This window comes from Bombina bombina, chromosome 8 (genome assembly GCF_027579735.1).
Source record: "Bombina bombina isolate aBomBom1 chromosome 8, aBomBom1.pri, whole genome shotgun sequence".
Lineage (NCBI taxonomy): Eukaryota > Metazoa > Chordata > Amphibia > Anura > Bombinatoridae > Bombina > Bombina bombina.
In genome coordinates this window covers 178,124,609-178,146,508 of record NC_069506.1, presented here as the reverse complement: position 1 = coordinate 178,146,508, position 21,900 = coordinate 178,124,609, and the positions used below count along the sequence as shown (strand labels likewise).

General features: G+C 37.3%; 1 protein-coding gene across 2 annotated transcripts in view; it reads right to left on the bottom strand.

Moving 5' to 3' along the window:
• TTYH1 (tweety family member 1) overlaps positions 1 to 21,900 on the bottom strand; it is a 278,708-nt gene that overhangs the window by 191,556 nt on the left and 65,252 nt on the right. For both annotated transcript variants that reach the window (XM_053690745.1, XM_053690746.1), the window contains exon 2: positions 6,115 to 6,287. In XM_053690745.1, the coding sequence (XP_053546720.1) occupies positions 6,115 to 6,287 (173 nt within the window). The remainder of the gene's footprint in view (positions 1 to 6,114; positions 6,288 to 21,900) is intronic.

The window sequence follows — 21,900 nt, the reverse complement described above, 5'->3', positions numbered from 1 at the left end:
GATACCAAAAGAACCAAGTAAATTTGATAATATAAGTAATTTAGAAAGTTTACAACTTTAAAATTGAATGCTTTATCTTAATCATGAAAGAAAAATGTAAGGTTTCATGCCCATTTTTTGCAAATTTCTGTTTATGTATAGTCAAGCTAGGACCCACTTGAAGAGAGAATGGGGATTGTCCCCAAATATGACTCACATAAAATAAAAACACACACTCGCAAGTTGTGTTCAGGTGGGCCTTTAAATTATATCACTGTGAGTATGAATTGACTGATTTATCTTACGTATAAATCTGTTGTCTTATGATGTGATATCAAGTTCTAATGGTTTATTTACTCATCTGAAGCCACATATCAATAGCGAAAAATCTTTTTCGTATGCCTGTGGGACTATATACACAAATAAACACACACACATATATATATATATATATATATATATATATATATACATACACACACACACACTTTCATATGCCTGTGGGACTATATACACAAATAAACACACACACATATATATATATATATATATATATACTGTATATATATCGTATTTTTCGCTCCATAAGACGCACCTGACCATAAGAGGCACCTAGTTTTTAGAGGAGGAAAACAAGAAAAAAATATTCTGAATCAAATGGTATACTACCCCCATAGGTGACAAGGAGGCAATGTCAGTAAGGTGAACTTTAAGTCTTTAATTACTCAGATGCCAGAGGGGTAACCTTAACCCTTTTGGTGCTTAGGTGAAACTAACTTAAGAGTCTGCTTCTCCTCAGGGCAGGACTCCAGACATCTACAGGCGTCTCATGTGTCCCTCGGGTCCTAATCCAAGTAGTGCAGGACAACATACCCGCAGGGCGGGTAAAGCTGTGATTCCCAACTTAGGCAGTGCCAATTTTTAAAACATTAAGGGCCAGATACAATAACACCTATGACGGGGAGACCCTTTAGTGCACTTGTCCCTTATATGTGAAAGCTTACGAACTTAGTGCCAAATGCACCAAACATACCGGTAGTTCAATCAACAAGGAAAGTGTGATCCCAAAAGTCCCCACTATTGCTCATCCTTGTCTGGAACAAACTTACCCTCTCTTCACGGCACTGTCCTAAAGCCCGGTGTGTTTAAGAGCTGTTCAGGAAACCTCTCTCCTAGGCTCAAAGCAATCCGCCTTCCCTAGCTTGGAGCTACACCGCTCCCACAAGCCGTCAGCTGCCGTTTGCAGCACTGGTGATAGCTTCACACACAATGGCCCCGGTGATGACGTCAAAGGACGCGGCCGACTTACGAGGGGGAACGACTCCTGCCGATACACTTCCAATCACAGTAGTGGGTAAATGGAAATCCTTGTGACTTGCTTCCACCATTAGATACTTGACAACCTCCAGGGGCACACCAACTGCAAGCGCTCCAAGGAAATGGCCCACAGATACAATAAACACAAAGTCCAGAGCTGCAGTTAAAAATTCTTTGTTCTTTTATTCATTTAAGAGCGGTTACATGTACAGGTACAAAACATGCCCTTAGTGTCCAAAGCTATGGACACTAAGGGCATGTTTTGTACCTGTACATGTAACTGCTCTTAAATGAATAAAAAAACAAAGAATTTTTAACTGCAGCTCCGGACTTTGTGTTTATTGTTCACTGTCCTATAGTCTGCACTCTGCACATTGCGCAGCGCGAAGTGGAACTCAGTAAGACAGTGCCCTAAGGTTGCTGCCTAGCCTAAATATGCAAGCACCGGGCCTGCATTCGCTCCATAAGACGCACAGACGTTTCCCCTTACTTTTGAGGGGGAAAAAAGTGCATCTTATGGAGCGAAAAATTCGGTACATACACACACACACTTTCGTATGCCTGTGGGACTATATACACATAAACACACACACACATATATATATATATATAGGCAAAATTAGTCAGTTGCACTCTCACAAACAATTTTCCAAGGGCCAGGGTGCTAGAGTAGGTGAAATGTAGTAGAGTAGAAAACAGCACTCTCTGGACTTAAATTTAAACAGATAGTTTAATAGGTAACATTTCGGGGAATGCTCCCCTTCATCAGACCATCAACATACAAGTGAATCAAACATTTAAACCTACATAGACCCCTCCCCCTAGTGCAAAAACCGCCAAAACCTGGTTGTCATAGCAACCAAACATACAGTGCATAGTAAATACAAATAGTCAAGCAATAATCACATCACAGAACCCAAATAAATAAATAGTCATTATATCTGGGCAGCTGTGCAGAGAGCCATGGTAAATGTCATATATATCACAGTGCATCCAGCCCCATAGCAGATGTTACTGAATGGTATATAAGGAAAAAAACAGGATAAAATTCAGCATCAGGCTGTATAAACCCATTCAAAACAGTTTCTGGGATGTGACTATTTGTAAACTGTGTTGAATGGGTTTATACAGCCTGATGCTGAATTTTATCCTGTTTTTTCCTTATATACCATTCAGTGGATGCACTGTGATATATATGACAATTACCATGGCTCTCTGCATAGCTGCCCAGATATAATGACTATTTATTTATTTGGGTTCTGTGATGTGATTATTGCTTGACTATTTGTATTTACTATGCACTGTATGTTTGGTTGCTATGACAACCAGGGGTTAGCGGTTTTTGCACTAGGGGGAGGGGTCTATGTAGGTTTAAATGTTTGATTCACTTGTATGTTGATGGTCTGATGAAGGGGAGCATTCCTCGAAACGTTACCTATTAAACTATCTGTTTAAATTTAAGTCCAGAGAGTGCTGTTTTCTACTCTACTATATATATATATATATATATATATATATATATATATATATATATACACTGTATATATACATACACACACACACACACTTTGGAGCTCTTTCAACAAATACCTTGAAACATGAAAAATAATTTGTATTTAATTTTATTATTTTAAAGGGAAAGTCTACACCTTAGTCATCTTAAAGTCTTACCACCCTTTCTATATCATGCAAGAAGAACAGTAAAAAAGTTATTTTTAAAATGAATATTCTTTCTTGCCAGTTTGAAATGGCTGCTAAGCTCAGCCCACTGATGACGTCACAATCTGGGCTATATCTAGGCACTCTACTGAATAGCATTGACAGTCTATTGAATTCAACTAGTGAGCCTTTTGTTATTGGATGCCATATGCAGCCTAGATCATGTTGTCATCAGTGGGCTGAGCTTGGCAGCTATTTCATAGTGGCCAGAAACAACATTTATTTTAAAATAACTTTTTTTACCATTCCCGTTGCATGATATAGAAAAAGTGCAGGAAGCTATTTGCAGCTTAATCTAAGGTAAGACTTTAAGATGACCAAGGTGTAGACGGTCCCTTTAAGCGTTTTACTGTGCATTTATTGTAAATATTTTACATTCCAATGCTCTTCACATAGTATAATATGTTCTTTGTATTTTTAAATCTATATATTCCTATATATATATATATATATATATATATATATATATATATATATATATATATATATATACAGGTATACCTCACTTTACAGCACTTCACTTTACAGCGATTCGCTAATACAGAGCTTTGTGGAGCTGAAGTTCAACCTCCAAGGATTTTGAAACAGTGCTGTAATCATTGTGAGTTTGCTAGAAAAGTGACTGGCACCATTTTGTTATGCTTAGTTCACTCTGTTAACTGCATTGCAGTGCAATCTGTGTCTCAGTGCTATAGTCTGGCAAATTTTACTACAGTAATTGTCACTATTTTACAGATACAGTATTTATTGAATACTAATTGAATACTTGCTGTGCTAGTGTTAAACTAAACATAGCACTATTGCACCCCTAATATATGTTAGTTCAAACATGTTTTTAAGATTTTAAACACTGAAAAGAAACCTAAAACTGCCTTGTTTCACTTTAAGGCGGTTTTCACTTTAAGGCGGGGCTCCGGTCCCTAACCCGCTGTATGAGCGGGGTATACCTGTATATACAGTATATATATGTAATTTCCTGTTTATAATTATATATATATATATATATATATATATATATATATATATATATATATTTATATCTATCTATCTATATATAATAAATTAAACATATATATATAAATAAAAAGAACATTTTCTTCTATGTGAAGAACATTGGAATGTGATATATGAATAACTCAGGTTGAATGCACTTGGGGGCCGATTTAACAATCTCTGTATTGGCCCCAATGCCTCTGTTTCTGCTCTAGCCTTAAGACCGCTGCTCCTTAACTCGTCCACTGCCTCTGAGACTGCGAACATCAATCTGCCCGATCGAATACGATGGTTGCTAGTGGCTGATTGGCCACGAATCTGCAGGGGGTGGCATTGCACAAGCAGTTCACCAAAACGTATGCTGTCGGCATTTAGCTATGTAGGGCGGACATGATTTGCTATAGCGAATTATGTCCGCCCGGGGTATGATAAATCTACCCCCATGTCTCAGGTTGCTTGCGAGCAATACGTGTTCTCCTTTGAAGTCTATGGGGTGGATATGTTAGCACAGTCATTATATCTGAAGCCCTAAGGTTAGTGAGCACCAGGTTTTGATTGCATGCAAACTTTCAACTTGTAATACCCGTAAAAAAAACCATGCATGGTAAAAGTTTATGCTACTTGTAATGTGACCCATAGTTTGGTAACTGATGTAGGCATCAGAGTAAGCAAGTAATTTGTGGTAAAACACAGCTAATATACAGTTGTGTTCAAAAGTTTACATACCCTGGCACAATTTATGATTGACCTTTTATACACACACACTAATTACAAGCAAACAGACCACAAGTGAGGATGGTTACCTTTAATAGCCATTCAAACCCCTTTGTGTCAACTTGTGTACATGTTATCAGGCCAAAATCACCAGGGTATGTAAACTTTTGATCAGGGTCATTTAGGTAGTTTCTGTTGTCATAATGATTCAAAAAGAGTAAACACAGTTGATTGATAATAAATGGCTTCAGCCAAACACTAACCATGAGTGAAAGAAAAGTATGCACACAAGGTTCGCTCTGTGACCTCCTTGCCCAAAGGATGTGGCCCTGCGGTCCACTGTCCCACCAGGACAACAATAAACATGTTCAATATGTAATACTTTTCAAAGTTAAAGAAACTCCTGAAATGAGGATCCTTTATCTTTCAAAACTTTCTCACACTTTGCATATTTTGCTGTAAATTTGCTATGCACAAGGATTTATTCCCTATAGCTGATAGACTTAATCTCTTCAATGCTGGGTGAGTTAGTAATACATTGCTCTCCGGTGTGCTGTGTGCTGCACTCACTAGATTACAATGAACTAATTTTAGTCATTGCTGTGGAGCAGAGGGCAGCGGTGCCAGACATCATACAAATCATCAAAGCAAATCTGACAAGAACCTGCATGCTGTTGGGGATTTTACAAGCATAAAGAAAACTCATTTTTGTATCATTCGCCTACATTATTTTTTATTCACAGTTATATTTCCTACTGTACAGAGTGTTCCAAGCACCACTATCCCAAGGTCTGTATGGAGATATGAAATATATTGATTACATTGGTATACAGATGCAAGTCAAGTGGAAGTCAGGCTACACACACCACACTACACACACACAGAAGCCACACACGACACGTTATACACATGCTACAAACACACATTTGTTACAATACAAAACAAAGAAGTAAAGTGGCAAACGTATCCGCTAAAGCCAGAGTTTTAATTCCCAATCAAGCACAGAATTGAAAAATATTACACAATAATAAAATTCAATTGAATTTCTGTTTTTTTTTTTTTTTTTTTTTTTAATTCTAGTAATAACCTGAGTTCCTTTTGCCATTGCCAATCCTTTCCTGAAAAGCATACCAAGATAGGCTCAGGAGTTTGTGTTTCTTAAGAACTATATGGCAGAGGTGCTTGCAACATACAAGAGGCAAGGGAATTTGATAACATAATTAAATTGGAACATTTGAAGCTCGTTCTAAATAAGGGAAGTTTAATTTTGACTTTCATGGGATGTCTTAGGGTGAACAAAATTGAAAAGGAAATATACTCAGTTATAAGTTTACCAACAGCTACACTTGTATATCACTAAGTCAAACTTATATTTGTGAAGAAGCTTCTTACCAGCATATAATAACAGCAGCTACACAACTCCATGTGACACAACAGGCTCGTCGGCTCTTAGATTCCTCCTCTTCCTGAGATCTGCAGCAGCAGAGTTTGATTAAATATACACATATTAACACGAGGCTTATCACCAAGCAGAGACCCGCAATGCTGGCTAAAAACAGAAGAGCCTAAGGAATAAAAGAAGAGAAGAATTATCAGGGAATAATGAGGACAACTATTTTATTAATTATATTTCAGGATTTGTTTTTTTATACAGTTTAGAAAGAGTATTTGATAGTGGTTTTATATACTGTATATATATATATATATATATATATATATATATATATATATATATAAATGTGGAACTCATTTCCTAAGGAGATAGTAAATGCCAATACTTTAGATACATTTATTAAAATGGCTTAGATACATTTCTGGCTAGAACAGAATTCAGGGATATGCTTGCTTATGTTAAATGAGTCACCTTTTTAATGGATTTAATTTAAAGTGAAGGTAAATTTTGATGAATAAAAGCCCAGTTTTTAAAAATACTATTAAAAACAGGGGCACTTTCATTACTTAGAAAGAAACTTACCTTTCTTCTTTTCACAGCCGGAGCAGCTTCCCCCACCCAGAGATCCTCTCTTCACATGTCAGCAATGACTAATCCGGCTTCCTCCAATCATGGCATTGCCTCCGGCAATGAGTCTCCTGGGGGAAAAGCTGTGATTGGAGGAAGCCGGATTAGTCATTGCTGACGTGTGAAGAGAGGATCTCCGGGTGGGGGAAGCTGCTCTGGCTGTTAAAAAACAAAGGTAAGTTTTTAAACAAAACAGCTGCTTTCTAAACTTTGATGAATGAAAGTGCCCCTGTTATTATTAGTATTTTTAAAAACCGGGCTTTCATTCATCAAAGTTTAACTTCACTTTAAGCTCCGTTGGAGCTTGTTATTGTAAATCAAGTAGATCTGTATATGTTGAACTCAATGGACTTCTGTCTTCTTCCAACCTCATGTACTATGTATGTTTTACTATGTATGTTTAGTTGTCCAAGTACCTACAATTTAAAGCTACATTTGCATTCAGCATCACAAATTGTGTAGGCCTGAACCAACAACACCAGCCTTAGATAAAACAACTTACACCACAGCTGAAGGTACATATGAGCTAAATGAAGATATTTTTATGCATTAAGAAAATCAGTTTATATTTTAAACATGAAACTTAAAGTGGCAGAAGATGAAACAGCACTTTTTAAACAATATATGGATTTTTATAGACAACAGGAAGTGAAGCTGAAGGCTTGAATGCTCATTGGCTGATAACTGATAAGTAGATATCTCACTGCTTTACTGGTGAACATACATTACAAGCATACATACAAAAATGATTATTTTCCTCAGTACAAGAACACATGTTTTTCAAAGCATAAAAACAGTAGTGATTTGTTTTTGCTTCCTATTATGCATCTTTAAATCTACAACCAAAAAAGTTTCTACATTATTACAAAACTGAAATCATGCCAAAATGTTGCTGCATACACATCACCAAGATAAAAATGTCACCCTCCACAGTGTAGGGGAAGGAGTCAGGCACCGGAGTTGACTGCGTATGTGTTGCAGCCCTCTCTGGGATCTTAAGGGTTAACTATATGCTAATGTTTGCTTTTGACATGGGCAGCAATATCAGCTACAATCATTTCAAGGTTGGAACATCAGCTATACAATTTTGCACTATGATATTGCAGCCCATGAGACATTATGACCTAAAACCTCTGGATATTGGATCAGTAGTGTATACGTTAGATAATATTGCAATATTAGTCTATGAATATTTCATTGTTTAAAACCATTTAAAATTAATGTCACTATGTAATAACCTCAAATATAACTTTTTTTGTTTTCTGTTTTTTTACATTAATATTCAGGATCTTGTTTATATCTGTCCCTAACTGTCTGAAGTGGATGAGGTAAGATAAACAGTCAAGAGTCTTTTCAAGTGGTGTGTCCCTGGACTGTGTCTACAATTCCAAATCACTACAATCTCGCAATATGCAGGATGGTTAAAAGTTCTGCATATATAAAAATGATTTTAATCTCCGTTTAAACACGTGATTTATCAGGATGATTTAATAACCAAACAATGACCACTTCTTTTTTGTTGTAGTGTTATAATATGATAGTTTTAAAACATTGTTTCCCTTTGTTTATCGACCTACCATATATAACAGCACTTTGGCGATACTGGCTAGAGAGAGAGTACGTAAACATCTACTATTTGCTGACTGATTAAAAAAATGCTTTCACCTAAATTAGGTTGAGTTTCATCTTCAACATTCTGATGTCAATACTGCAATTGCTACATGGCCAAAGCTGAATGTAGATTTACATTGATTACCGCCAAATGGGAAAAAAGAAGGGCAGTAAATTATTAAACATTATTAAAGCCTTTATGGTAGAGTGATTACAAATGTCTATTTCTTGTTGTTGTTCAGTAAATCATTCCAATATCCTGCAGTAAATATGTAACCCCTCTGGCAGTGAAGGACTTTGAAATAAAGCATTTAATTTGAAGGAATTCCCTTACTAGTAAATAAGCTGCACTGTACCATAATATTGATAATGTGATAGTGCTTTCTTGCTAAGTGGAACTCTAATACATTGCTAAAAATGGTCTTTATTGGTTTCAAATAATTTTCTATAACAGGAAATAAAACTTGACAGTATTGCAGCAGATTCAGAATATTCATTTTGGGTTTGCTTATGATGACACTAGAATGGTAGATTCTGTTATTTGTTTAGGACCATAAAACACTAGATGCATTTCAGCAGGCACATTTTAATAGAGAGAAGACTAAGCAGCGTATGTAGATGTTTAGTAATAAGTGTTTATGGACACCAAGGGCTCCATTTATTAAACGGACACTCAAGTCAAAATTAAACTTTCATTATTCAGATAGAGCCGCAATTTTAAACAATTTTCCAATTTACTTCCATTAAAAAAAGTGCACAGTCTTTTTATATTTAAACCTTTTGTCACCAGCTCCTACTGAGCATGTGCAAGAATTCACAGAAAAAGCATATATGCATTTTGTGATTGGCTGATTTCTGTCACATGTTGCGTGTATGTATTTGTGATTGGCTGATGGCTGTCACATGGTACAGGGGGAGTGGAAATAGACATACCTTTTAAAATTGTCAGAAAAAAAATCTACTATTCATTTGAAGTTCAGACTAAGTGCTATTGCATGGTCTTGTTGTCTTGCATTTGTTGATTATGCAAATCTACTGTGTGGATGCCGCTTCGGAGGCCAATTGTTTCAGGCTAGTCTGAAAAGAAACGACCGCTGCTTCCTAACCTCTCCGCCACCTAAAATATTGACAGTCCCTGCTAGCGGCCGATTGGCCGCCAATAAGCAGGGGCAGCATTGCACAAGCATTTCTGATGAAATGCATTTAGTAATGTCCACTCGGCACTTGTTAAATCAAGCCCCAAGTGTCTTCACTTTTGCAGGCACAAGGGAAAGATACTCCGCAGAAACCAGCATTCTGGCCTAAAAAAAAAGAACTGCTGTATTCTGTTTAAAAGGTGCTTTGTATTTACATATAATGTTTTTTGCATGGATTGGGGTTAGGGACTATATTTAGGGCTAGATTTATTAAAGCTGAGGCGTACAGGGGTGCGTATACGCGTCCCTGTACGCCTCAGCTGGCCTGTGGCGGGGCGAAAATACCCGCAGGTATTCGGCATTGCACACGAGCGCAATTTTGTGCTCACATGCAATCCCGCCCCCTGCCCGCGCACAGCCAATCACACGCGGGCAGGAGCTGTCAATCTCCTCGGTCTGACTAGACCGAGGAGATTTAATTTCGCCACATTAGAGGTGGTGAAGAGGCTAGGGAAGCAGCGGTCTCGTGACCGCTGCTTGATAAATGACGGCGAGCAAGTTCTTGTGAGAACTTGCAGCCGTAGGACGTTAATAAATCTAGCCCTTAATACGTTTTGTTCAGACATTGCTTAATTATTATTTAAAAGAGAGATAAGAATGATATCTGAAACAAGAGATGTAATCTGTTAGTTATTTAAATGGTTTCCTTTTGAACTAATGAGAAATGGGTCCTTTCTATTTAGTACTAAAAAAAGTTCAATGAGGAGCACCAGCATTCCACTAGGGTTAAAACTTAACTTTTAATGTATAAAGAATAAAAGTGCCCCTCCGTACCCTACTGGTATAGCTGACACTTTTTCGCTGGGTCTGTAAGCTTAGCTATACTGCAACTATTCACACATCATGCTTTAAAATCAAGAAACATAAATTATATTGTTGAAAATGGATGTGATTATAGGACTCCTCTCTAATGTCTAATAATTATCAGGATGGTATTCCGTAATATTTAATTGTATGGCAGTAAAAACACTTACTGTATATTTATACAATGTTTCCATAATATGTTGCTAAACTTCAGACTTTTATAGTCCACATTTGTTACATAATCATGCACAAATTTTGCATGATCCTATACACAAGCTTGTAAATAATGTTATTTCTCTGCTAAATTACAGAGTGCACCACTAAGGGTTACTATCTTAAAGGACCAGTTAATACAGTAGATTTGCAAAACCAACCCATGCATGATAAAAAGACAATCCAATAGCGCTTGGTCTGAACTTCAAATGAGTAGTAGATTTTTTTCTAACACATTTCAAAGTTATGTCTATCTCCAATCCTCCTGTGTCATGTGACAGCTATAAGCCAATCACAAATGCATATATGTGGAAACTGTGAATTCTTTCACATACTCAGTAGGGGCTGGTGACTCAAAAAGTGTAAATATAAAAAGTCTGTAAACAGTTTGTTAATGGAAGTAAATTGGAAAGTTATTTAAAATTGCTTCTCTATCTGAATCCTTAAAGATACATTTCGATTTGAGTGTCCCTTTAATGCAAATGTAAAACTGCTGGGTTTTTATTATTGTGCTTGGAAGTTAATTGTTAATTGTAACTCTGAATTGGGGATCATTGTACCCAATCTAGAGGTCCAGTATATCTCTCTTTTGGCTAAAGAAGCCTCCTTATTTCTACCCCTAGGATGGACTCTTACTTTCTCTATTATTGTCCAGCTTAAGGTATATGCTTTTTTCTAATGTACCCATATGTTGGATTAATGGTGTGGTAAGGGTGACTGACTTTATATTAGAGAGGTGCTCCCTAATACATGATCATACTTCATAACTTAACGTTCCCATTTATTTATAGCACTGGTAAATCCTAGTGTTTCAAAAACTCTAGGATTTACAATCACTTTAAGACAAAACTCTCTGCATCTCTGCAAGACGTGCTTCACAGAGCTGTTGTGTGGCCCAGTGTGAATAAAGATTATTCTGGTTCAGTACATAAAGCTTACATGCAATCTGTCTATGAAATTTCACACCCAGAAAACAGATAAAAGTATTATTGCCCCATACAGAGAGCAAGCATAACAGCAAGCCAGTAATACTGAATACAATGATCATCCACATACATATACAAAACACATGCTGATTGATGGTTTAGTATTAAAGGGATACTAAACCCAATTTTGTTTCTTTTATGATTTTAAGATAGAGCATGCAATTTTTTCAGAAACTTTCTAATTTACTCATATTATTTTTTTTCGTTCTCTTGGTATCTTTATTTGAAAAAGCAAGAATGAAAGCTTAGGAGCTGGCACATGTTAGGTTTAGCACCTGGGTACTGCTTGCTGATTGGTGGCTAAATGTAGCCACCAATCAGCAAGCTCTATCCAGGGTCTGAACCAAAAATGGGCCAGCTCGTTAGCTTAAATTCCTGTTTTTTCAAACAAAGATATCAAGAGAACAGAAAAAAAATGATAATAGGAGTAAAATAGAAAGTTGCTTAAAATTGCTGCTCTATCTGTATCATAAAAGAAAAAAATTGGGTTTAGAATCTCTTTAAGCTACAATCCTATTGTAACCTGCACTGCATATATACATGTGGAGGGGTGTGGACAACTTTAACAAATACTTGGATTGACTAAGTCACAAAAGGAATGACTGAAGAAAGAAATGTGAGTGCATCTCCATTTTAACTAGCTTGTTTTTCAGCTTAAAAAGTAACGGTAAATCCTAGCATTTCTGAAGCATTAGGATTTACAATTGAAACAAATACATTTTTAGTCATGAAGTATAAAATGCTTTATTTGTTTGCAGCATTCGCCACACTGAGCTGTTAAGGCTGCTCACAGCAGAACACTATTTGGCTGAGAGGTGACGTTTCTACCTCTTAGTCATTAGCTGTGCGGGAAATCCGGCTTGGCGCTGTCTGGTATATTATATTTATTTATTTATTATATTTATATATCTGTAGTATATTTCTATAACTGTGTTGGTTATGCAAAACTGGGGAATGGTAAATAAAGGGATTATCTATCTTTCTAAACAAAAACATTTTTGGTGTTTACTATCCCTTTAATGATAGCCAACATACTATGCACATCGCCTGTCTGTTGCGCATCTAGTGGTGTAATAGTGTGGGTCTCCTGAACAGCATTGAGACTGCACTATTTCTGTAACCGGTACTCCTAAACCACTCCAGATGAGCAAGAGTATACTTTTGACCTTTTTTATCCCATGCTTTTATAGAACCATATCTGTATTGGTAGGTATATGGACACTGGATTAGGTAGATATTTTATACATAGGTATATTACGTATCCTAGCCAGTGCCTCACCAGCCTCTGACCTCACTGCACGTCACTGTTCTATATACCTTAGACAGTGAGCCATGCAGAAATAGTGAGGTTTTGACGCAGAAATCCACCACCCTCCTATTTGGCAAGCTAAGGTAAGTCAGGAACATTATAAAAACATTTAAATACCGCTAATAGTTTATATATCCTGCTGCAGTACAACAAAGTGCCCTTTCCTGAAGAGGTGACCAAACTGTACTGCCCCTGTGGCCCTTGGTGGTGGCGATCATTCATATTTAAATTTTTTAAAATGATTGTAATGTGAAGGAGCTCTATAGTAGCGAAATTAGAGGTGCAAATAAAGAGAATTGAATGTTATGATGTAAGTTCTCTTGCAACAGATAATGCAGATAAGGAGAAGGAAACTGAGAAACCACATAATCATATGCATGAAAAGACTATTGTATATAATGGCTAAGGTACATGTCCTATGTGGTGTAGTTACTCTATGTATGAAAAGACTTGATGACATACTTATGGATGAATAGGCCTGTTCTATTACATTAGATTACATATTTGAAAACAAAACCATATAGAGAACGAGAAAATCGTAATATGGAATTTCCTGTTAAGAAGAAATGTCTGTGAACAGGATGAAATAAAAAGGCTGATCACAGAATCTTTTGTTTGCTAATTAATAACCTGCTAACGGCTGCCGCTAGCTTGTTATTAATGAAGCAACAGCACTTTTTCCATGATCATTTTGGGGGAAATAACTCTATACTTAAAGGGACATGAAACCCATTTTTTTTCATTCATAATTCAGATAGAACATACAATTAAAAGAAACTTTCCAATTTATGTCTATTATCAAATTTGCTTCATTTTCATGTTATTCTTTGTTGAAGAGATATCTAAATAGGTAGCGTGCACATACCTGAGGCACTACATGACAGGAAATAGCGCTGCCATCTAGTGCTCTTGTTAATGTATAACATTGTTGCAAAACTGCTGCCATATAGGGGCCTATTTATTATGTGTCTGTTCGACATGATCCGATCAGCAGATCATGTCTGACAGACATCGCTGAATGCGGAGAGCAATACGCTCTCCGCATTCAGCATTGCACCAGCAGCTCTTGTGAACTGCTGGTGCAACGCCGCCCCCTGCGGATTCGTGGCCGCTAGCAGGGGGGGTGTCAATCAACCTGATCATACTCAGAGCAGGAGGACAGGTTATGGAGCAGCGGTCTTTAGACCGCTGCTTTGTAACTGGTGTTTGTGGCGAGCTTGAAGGCTCGCCAGAAACACTGGCCTTCAAGCTCCATACGGAGCTTTATAGATAGGCCCCATAGTGTTGCAGACACGTGCACACTCCTGAGCTTACCTTCCTGCTTTTCAACAAAGAAAAACAAAAGAATTGATAATGGAAGTAAATTGGAAATTTTTTTTAAATGGTATATTCTATCTGAATAATTAAAGAAAATGTTTGGGTTTTATATCCCTTTAATAGATGCCAGTCCTGCTTAAGTGATCACAATCCAAATTTTTCAATTATCAAATTTAACAGCTAAAAAGACAATACTTTTACATTTATTATGAGATAATCGGTGTAACAAAACAGATACAAAATCTCCTGCTCCACCAATTTAAGTTAAAAACATAATAATAAGCACTTTTTGACTAATAAAACATTATCAAAATCCAGAAACCAACAAATACACATTCCCACTATAGCTATAATACCCCTGTTCATATCCCTTAAAGAGACATACAATGGTATCTCTATGGTTTTGGAACACAACTGGTTAATTGCACACATGTCACCTTTTAGCATCACTACACACTATAAAAAGGATAAATCAGTATACAGGTAGGGTTGCCACCTGTCCAGGAATGAACCAAACAGTTCGGGTTTCAAGTTGAGTCAGGCCCTGGCATGCAAATTGTGGGAAACAGTCACAGCCAAAAAAGTTGATATTGTGCATTTGCAACATGTGTGTCTTTGTGTTTGTTAGTGTATTTCTGTGTGTGTGCTCAAAACAAACCGGATTACTTTAGAGACCATCCTGGAGTCATTTGATGATCATCAAGCTACTTTAGAAGTCATTTGCACATCATCAGACATCATCAGCCTTGTAAAGTCATCAGCTAAAGGTAAAAAAGTCTGGCTGATTATTTCACAAGCATGAACAGCCAGTGAATGACTCTAGAGCAGAGCTTTCCAAACTTTTCAGGTCGGTGACACAGTTTTTAGACCTACATCATTTCGCGACACAGTAATTCAGTTCTACTGGCAAGCAGGAGGTTAAACTAACTTGTTTTAAGAGATACGGACACATACATAAATGATATAATTACGAAATGTATATACAAGTAACTGTATGTAAGTATGTGCAAGAATTAAAAAGTTTAACACCAATAGCTACTTACTATTTTAATGGGATGTATGAGGTTGATGGGATGAACACAGTTTCTGAATATTTGGTGGAATATTAGACACTCACATTTTTAAGCTTCCCCTTATCCATATATCAAGAGCAGGAACAGCAATGCACTACTGGGAGCTAGTTGCAAAAAAAAAAAAACCCCACTGACTTCTGACTTCAGCTCAGTGTTTAATCTGCCGCCCTCAGAGCTCGGTGAGTGCAATTGACTACTGTGCAAACACACTGCTGTCCTACTCACTGACTACACATACAGTTACGAGCCAATTAAGGAGACTACAGTGCAGTCAGGAGCCAATGTGCCGCCAATGGGAATAGTTTCAGTTCCCACTGAGCTGCACCAATAGGTTAAGATGATCTGTGACCCCCTAGGTATCAATCACGAGTCAACCATGTGATATGCGTAGCAGGCAGGCGGAAAGTCAGAAACCCCCAAAAAATAATTAAAATTTAAAAAAAATTGTGCTGAAGCAGGGACACACCTACACACTGCTGCCGACACACTAGTGTGTCCCGACACACAGTTTGGAAAGCACTGCTCTAGAGTCATCTCATTTAACCATTTCAGCCTGAGGGCATACTTCTGATGACTAGTCTGGAGTCATCGATTACTCCAGAATAACTCTAGGAAGATCATCCTTTTTGACTAGAGTAAGTCTGTGGGGCCTATCTATAAAGCTCAGAATGGAGCTTAATGCCCCGTGTTTCTGTCGAGTCTTCAGACTCGCCAGAAACAGCAGTTATGAAGCAGCGCTCTGAGCAGGCGGACAGACATCGCCGGAAATCAACCCGATCGAGTACGATCGGGTTGATTGACATCCCCCTGCTGGCGGTCGATTGGCCGCGAGTCTGCAGGGGGCGGCGTTGCACCAGCAGCTCTTGTGAGCTGCTGGTGCAATGCTGAATACGGCGAGCATATTGCTCTCAGTATTCAGCGAGGTCTGATGAACCTGATCCGCACTGTCGGATCAGGTCCGCCAGATCTTGATAAATAGCCTGTGTGTGAAAGAGTGAGTGCATTTGTGTGTGTGTGTGTGTGAGCGTGAGAGAGAGAGACGATGGGGCCGATTTATCATGGGCCGAATGGCCCCTGATGCCCCGTTTCCCTGCGTGCCTTCAGACTCGCTGGAAACAGCAGTTAAGAAGCTGCGGTCTTAAAAGGACACTGAACGCAATTTTTTTTCTTTCGTGATTCAGATAGAGCATGCAATTTTAAGCAACTTTCTAATTTACTCCTATAATCAAATTGTTTTCATTCTCTTGGTATCTTTATTTGAAAAGCAAGAATGTAAGTTTAGATGCCAGCCCATTTTTGGTGAACAACCTTGTTTGTTCTTGCTGATTGGTGGATAAATTCACCCACCAATAAACAAGTGCTGCCCATGGTCCTGAACCAAAAATTGGCTGGCTCCTTAACTTAGATGCTTTCTTTTTCAAATAAAAATAGCAAGAGAACAAAGAAAAATTGATAATAGGAGTAAATTAGAAAGCTGCTTAAAGAAAGCTGCTCCTTAACTGGTACGCCATCTCTGAGGCTGCGAGCATCAATCCGCCCGATCCTATACTATTGGGTTGATTGACAAACTCCTGCTAGCGGCCGATTGGCCACAAATATGCTGGTGAACTGCTTGTGCAATGTTAAATGCTGACAGCATATGCTGTCCGCATTCAGTGATGTCGGTCCGACATGATACGCTACAGTGTATCATGTCGGACAGACATTGATAAATCGGCCCCATAGAGTGTGTGTGAGGGAGAATATGTGTGAGAGTGTTTGTTAGTGTGTGAGAGTATGTGTGTAAGTGAGTGAGAGTATGTGATAGAGAGTATGTGTGTGAGAGTATTTGTTAGTGTGTGAGAGTATGTGTGTAAGTGAGTGAGAGTATGTGATAGAGAGTATGTGTGTGAGAGTGTTTGTTAGTGTGTGAGAGTATGTGTGTAAGTGAGTGAGAGTATGTGATAGAGAGTATGTGTGTGAGAGTATTTGTTAGTGTGTGAGAGTATGTGTGTAAGTGAGTGAGAGTATGTGATAGAGAGTATGTGTGTGAGAGTGTTTGTTAGTGTGTGAGAGTAGGTGTGTAAGTGAGTGAGAGTATGTGATAGAGAGTATGTGTGTGAGAGTATTTGTTAGTGTGTGAGAGTATGTGTGTAAGTGAGTGAGAGTATGTGATAGAGAGTATGTATGTGAGAGTATTTGTTAGTGTGTGAGAGTATGTGTGTAAGTGAGTGAGAGTATGTGATAGAGAGTATCAGGCCCATTTATCAAGCTCCGTACAGAGCTTGAAGGGCCGTGTTGCTGGCGAGTCTTCAGACTCGCCAGAAACACAACTTATGAAGCAGCGGTCACAAAGACCGCTGCTGCATAACCCTGTCCGCCTGCTCTGAGCAGGCGGACAGGAATTGCCGGAAATCAACCCGATCGAATACGATTGGGTTGATTGACACCTCCCTGCTGGCGGCCGATTGGCCGCGAGTCAGCAGGGGGCGGCGTTGCACCAGCAGCTCTTGTGAGCTGCTGGTGCAATGTTAAATGCGGAGAGCGTATTGCTCTCCGCATTTAGCGAGGTCTTGCGGATCTGATCCGCAGTGTCGGATCAGGTCTGCAAGACCTTTGATAAATGGGCCTGTAAGTGTGTGAGAGTGTTTGTTAGTGTGTGAGAGTATGTGTGTAAGTGAGTGAGAGTATGTGATAGAGAGTATGTGTGTGAGTGTTTGTTAGTGTGTGAGAGTATGTGTGTAAGTGAGTGAGAGTATGTGATAGAAAGCATTTTACTTCTATTATGTAATTTGCTCAATTTTCTTGGTATCCTCTGTTGAAAGTAATACTCAGGCTCAGGAGCAGCAATGCATTACTGGGCGCTAGGTGCTGATTGGTAGCTGCACACATATGCCTGTTGTCATTGGCTCACCAGATGTGTTCATCTAGTGCTCAGTAATGCAGTGCTGCTCCTCCAACAAGTGATCCTAAGAGAACACACATTTAATAATAGAATATAATTGGAAAATTGTTTAAACTGATATGCTCTATCTGAATCATAAAATACAATGTTTGGGTTTTTATGTCCCTTTAAGAATTTATTGTTTAAATACTGTAACAGTTCTAATATACCATATTAAGCTGAAATGCTTTCTTACAAAAAGTTATTTGTCAAGTGCGCATGGGAGCAAGTGCAGGAGCGCATCAATGGTGAGGTCGCCAAATGTCAGCACTGAGCAAACACTACAGCAATTACAAACACTCATTTTGCTTCTGTTAGGAAAATGCTTTATGACAATAATTTGATTTTAAAAATAAACGTGTTATTAAGGGCTATTAATGGAAGATAAAGCATGCTGCAGCTGACTGGGTGTCTTCGCTTCCAGAACTTTTTAAAAGGCGAGCATTTTAATTTTGAATAGAAAATGTTTGCAATATGTTTGTATTAGCAGAAGTGTTTATAGTAAAAGCTATACAGTACAAACTTTCATAGGCCTGTGTAATTCATCCATTAGAGAACCAGTTGTGACTTGTGCCAAGTAAACTGAGTCATCAGAGATGTAATACAATGTACCCCTGATACTGATGTTATTTAAAATCCTGTTGCACTGACCATATCTAGATATGCTCCACGTACTAGAGACATTTTTTGCAATAGTGACTAGAATGTCCGTTTGAAAATGGACATGAAACCCACATTTTTTATTTCATGATTCAGATTGACCATGTGATTTTAAACAACTTTTCAATTTACTTCTATTATCTTTTTTTTTAATTTGTTTTTTTTTCTCTTGTTATCATTTGTTGAAAATGCTACTTAGGTAGGCTCAGGAGCTGCTAATTGGTGGTTGCAGATATATACCACATGTTATTGGCTCACACAATTATGTTCAATTAGCTCCCAGCAATGCATTGCTGTTTCTTCAACAAAGGATACCAAGAGAATGATGCAAATTAGATATTAAATGTAAAATGGAAAGTTGTTTAAAATTTTATTCTCTATCTGAATCATAAAAAAAATTGGGTTTCATGATCCTTTTAGGTGCAAAAAAATATATAGACAAAACACTACTCCACCAAAGAATACTAAAAAATTCATGACTTACAGTATACAGTATAGCTATCGCAGCCAGATGGGCTTAAAGAACCAAAGCAAACTAGGTACTTTATAACTGCTGTCCTACTTTTGGGCCACATTTTATTTGTGAGCTGAATGCACATTTCATTTGTAAACTGAATGCACATTTCATTTGTGAGCTGAATACATTATTAATCTCAATGAAAACGGCCCCACAAACATACTTCCATGCCCATACAAATCTCTTCCACATGGACTATGTATCTTATATATGTATAATTTTCTGCATTCTGCTTCAAAATTTAATCACAGGAATAGTTTTAATGGAAAAAAAAAAGTTGCATTGACACAGAGGATAAAAAATGACAACTAAGTAAAAATGTATTAAGTTTCATCATTAAAGGGACACTGAACCCCAATTTTTTCTTTTGTGGTTAAGCAACTTTCTAATTTACTCCTATTATCACATTTTCTTTATTCTCTTGGTATCTTTATTTGAAATGCAAGAATGTAAGTTTAGATGCCGGCCCATTTTTGGTGAACAACCTGGGTTGTCCTTGCTGATTGGTGGATAAATTCATCCCCCAATAAAAAAAAGTGCTGTCCAGGGTACTAAACCAAAAAACTTAGATGCCTTCTTTTTTAAATAAAGATAGTAAGAGAACAAAGAAAAATTGATAATAGGAGTAAATTAGAAAGTTGCTTAAAATTGCATGCTCTATCTGACTCACTAAAGAAAAAAACTTGGGTTCAGTGTCCCTTTAAGATTAACCTGGCTGGAAGAAGTTACCAGGAGAAACATATATACAACATATATATATATATATATATATATATATATATATATATATATATATATATATAAATATATATATATATATATATATATATATATAAATTTACAGAACAATGTTTGGATATAGCACCACACTAAACTGGCAAAAACATTCACAGGCACCATACAGTTTTAATGACATTGGTAATCTTTTCATCTGTGTGATGTCAGTAATGCTGAATGCAGTAAAACAGCTAGACAGACAATTGGCATGTGAAGAGAGAAAGAGGCTTGCAGACAGCAGGAATCTGACATGGGGTGAGGGGGGAAGAATAGAAGAAAAAGTGAGAGACAGATTCAAAGTGTGGGAAACTGGGGGGAGGGAGAGATGAGGAGGATAAGAGGAAGAAATACAAAATAAACACCACTTGTAAGAAAATATTCAGTGGGGAACAGCAAAGACAACCATAGGGAATAACTGAGGCTATTTTAACACTAGGGTTGATAAGAGACATAATTGGTATGAAATGTGAATGTAAATATCAATGGTAAATGTATATTCCAAACTTCAAATGTATTTATATAGGTGCAAACTAGTTGTACATCAACGCATTGAAATATAAATAATATAAACATTAAAAAACAGACAGAACATAGATAGATAGAATGACATAAACAGACACTTGACAAATTCAGGAAGCCATAAATGTATTTGAATTATTATTATATTTCTCTCTTTTCTCACTAACTCTTTTTCTTACTGTAATAATAATGGGTATGGTGATATTTATCCAAGGCAGGATATCTTGAGTACTCCATCATCCTGGATTTTAGGGATTGTAATTCTAAGAAATTAGAATTGTTCCTTTGTTTAAGTATGGCCTAGAAACATTTTTTTTAAATCACTGGTTAATTATTGTGATATTTTTCAACACCTCTTTAGGCTATAGGTTTGCTTGCAATGTGGTATGCATCATAATAAATGTTTATTATGGCAATGGCTGTTACATTTCCCTCACAGGTAGGCTCAAGAACAGCAATCCACTACTGGGAGATAGCTGCTGATTGGTGGCTGCAAATATTCCTATTGTCATTGGGTTGTGTGCTCTATCTGAGTCATGAAAGAAAGTGTTTGTACTTTAAAAGGGACATTAAACACTAAGGGCTAGATTACAAGTAGTGCGCTGTTAAAAGTAAAAGCAAAAATATAAGAGTTAGCTACAACATCTGGACAAATGGTTCAAGCCCAAGACCACATCAAAGTCTCTTCCCTCCTGGGTCCCTATCTACAGCCATACAATGCATGCTTTCAATCAAACAAACTGAGAACTACACAAGGGTGCACAGGCCTTATGTAATTTCCCTAGACACATGCAAAACCACGGAAATGGACTACACTCTCAAGCTGGACTTGGTACACATCCTATGACCCTGCAAAATACACAGCCCTGGGTGATCAATGGTACTCATAGCCGGCTGCACAGTTCTCAGAGACATAGGAAGTTAACCCCAAACAAGTGTGGGTGAAAGGCCCATAGGGAAAATTGCAAAACAAATTAATCACTAGGGTTAGCGCACATGAAGAATTACTAATCTTACATTGCATTACTGATATATTAAAGAAAAATTAATAATAATTATTAAAAATTATCATAGATATTGTAATATATATATATATATATATATATATATATATATATACACTATTGATTATTTATAATTTTTTAAAGTACCTATAATAATTTTTAAAAAATACTATTGTTTTTTTATATTTTATAGTTAATATTTCAATAATGTGATGTAAGATTATTAATTCCTCATATGCACTAACCCAA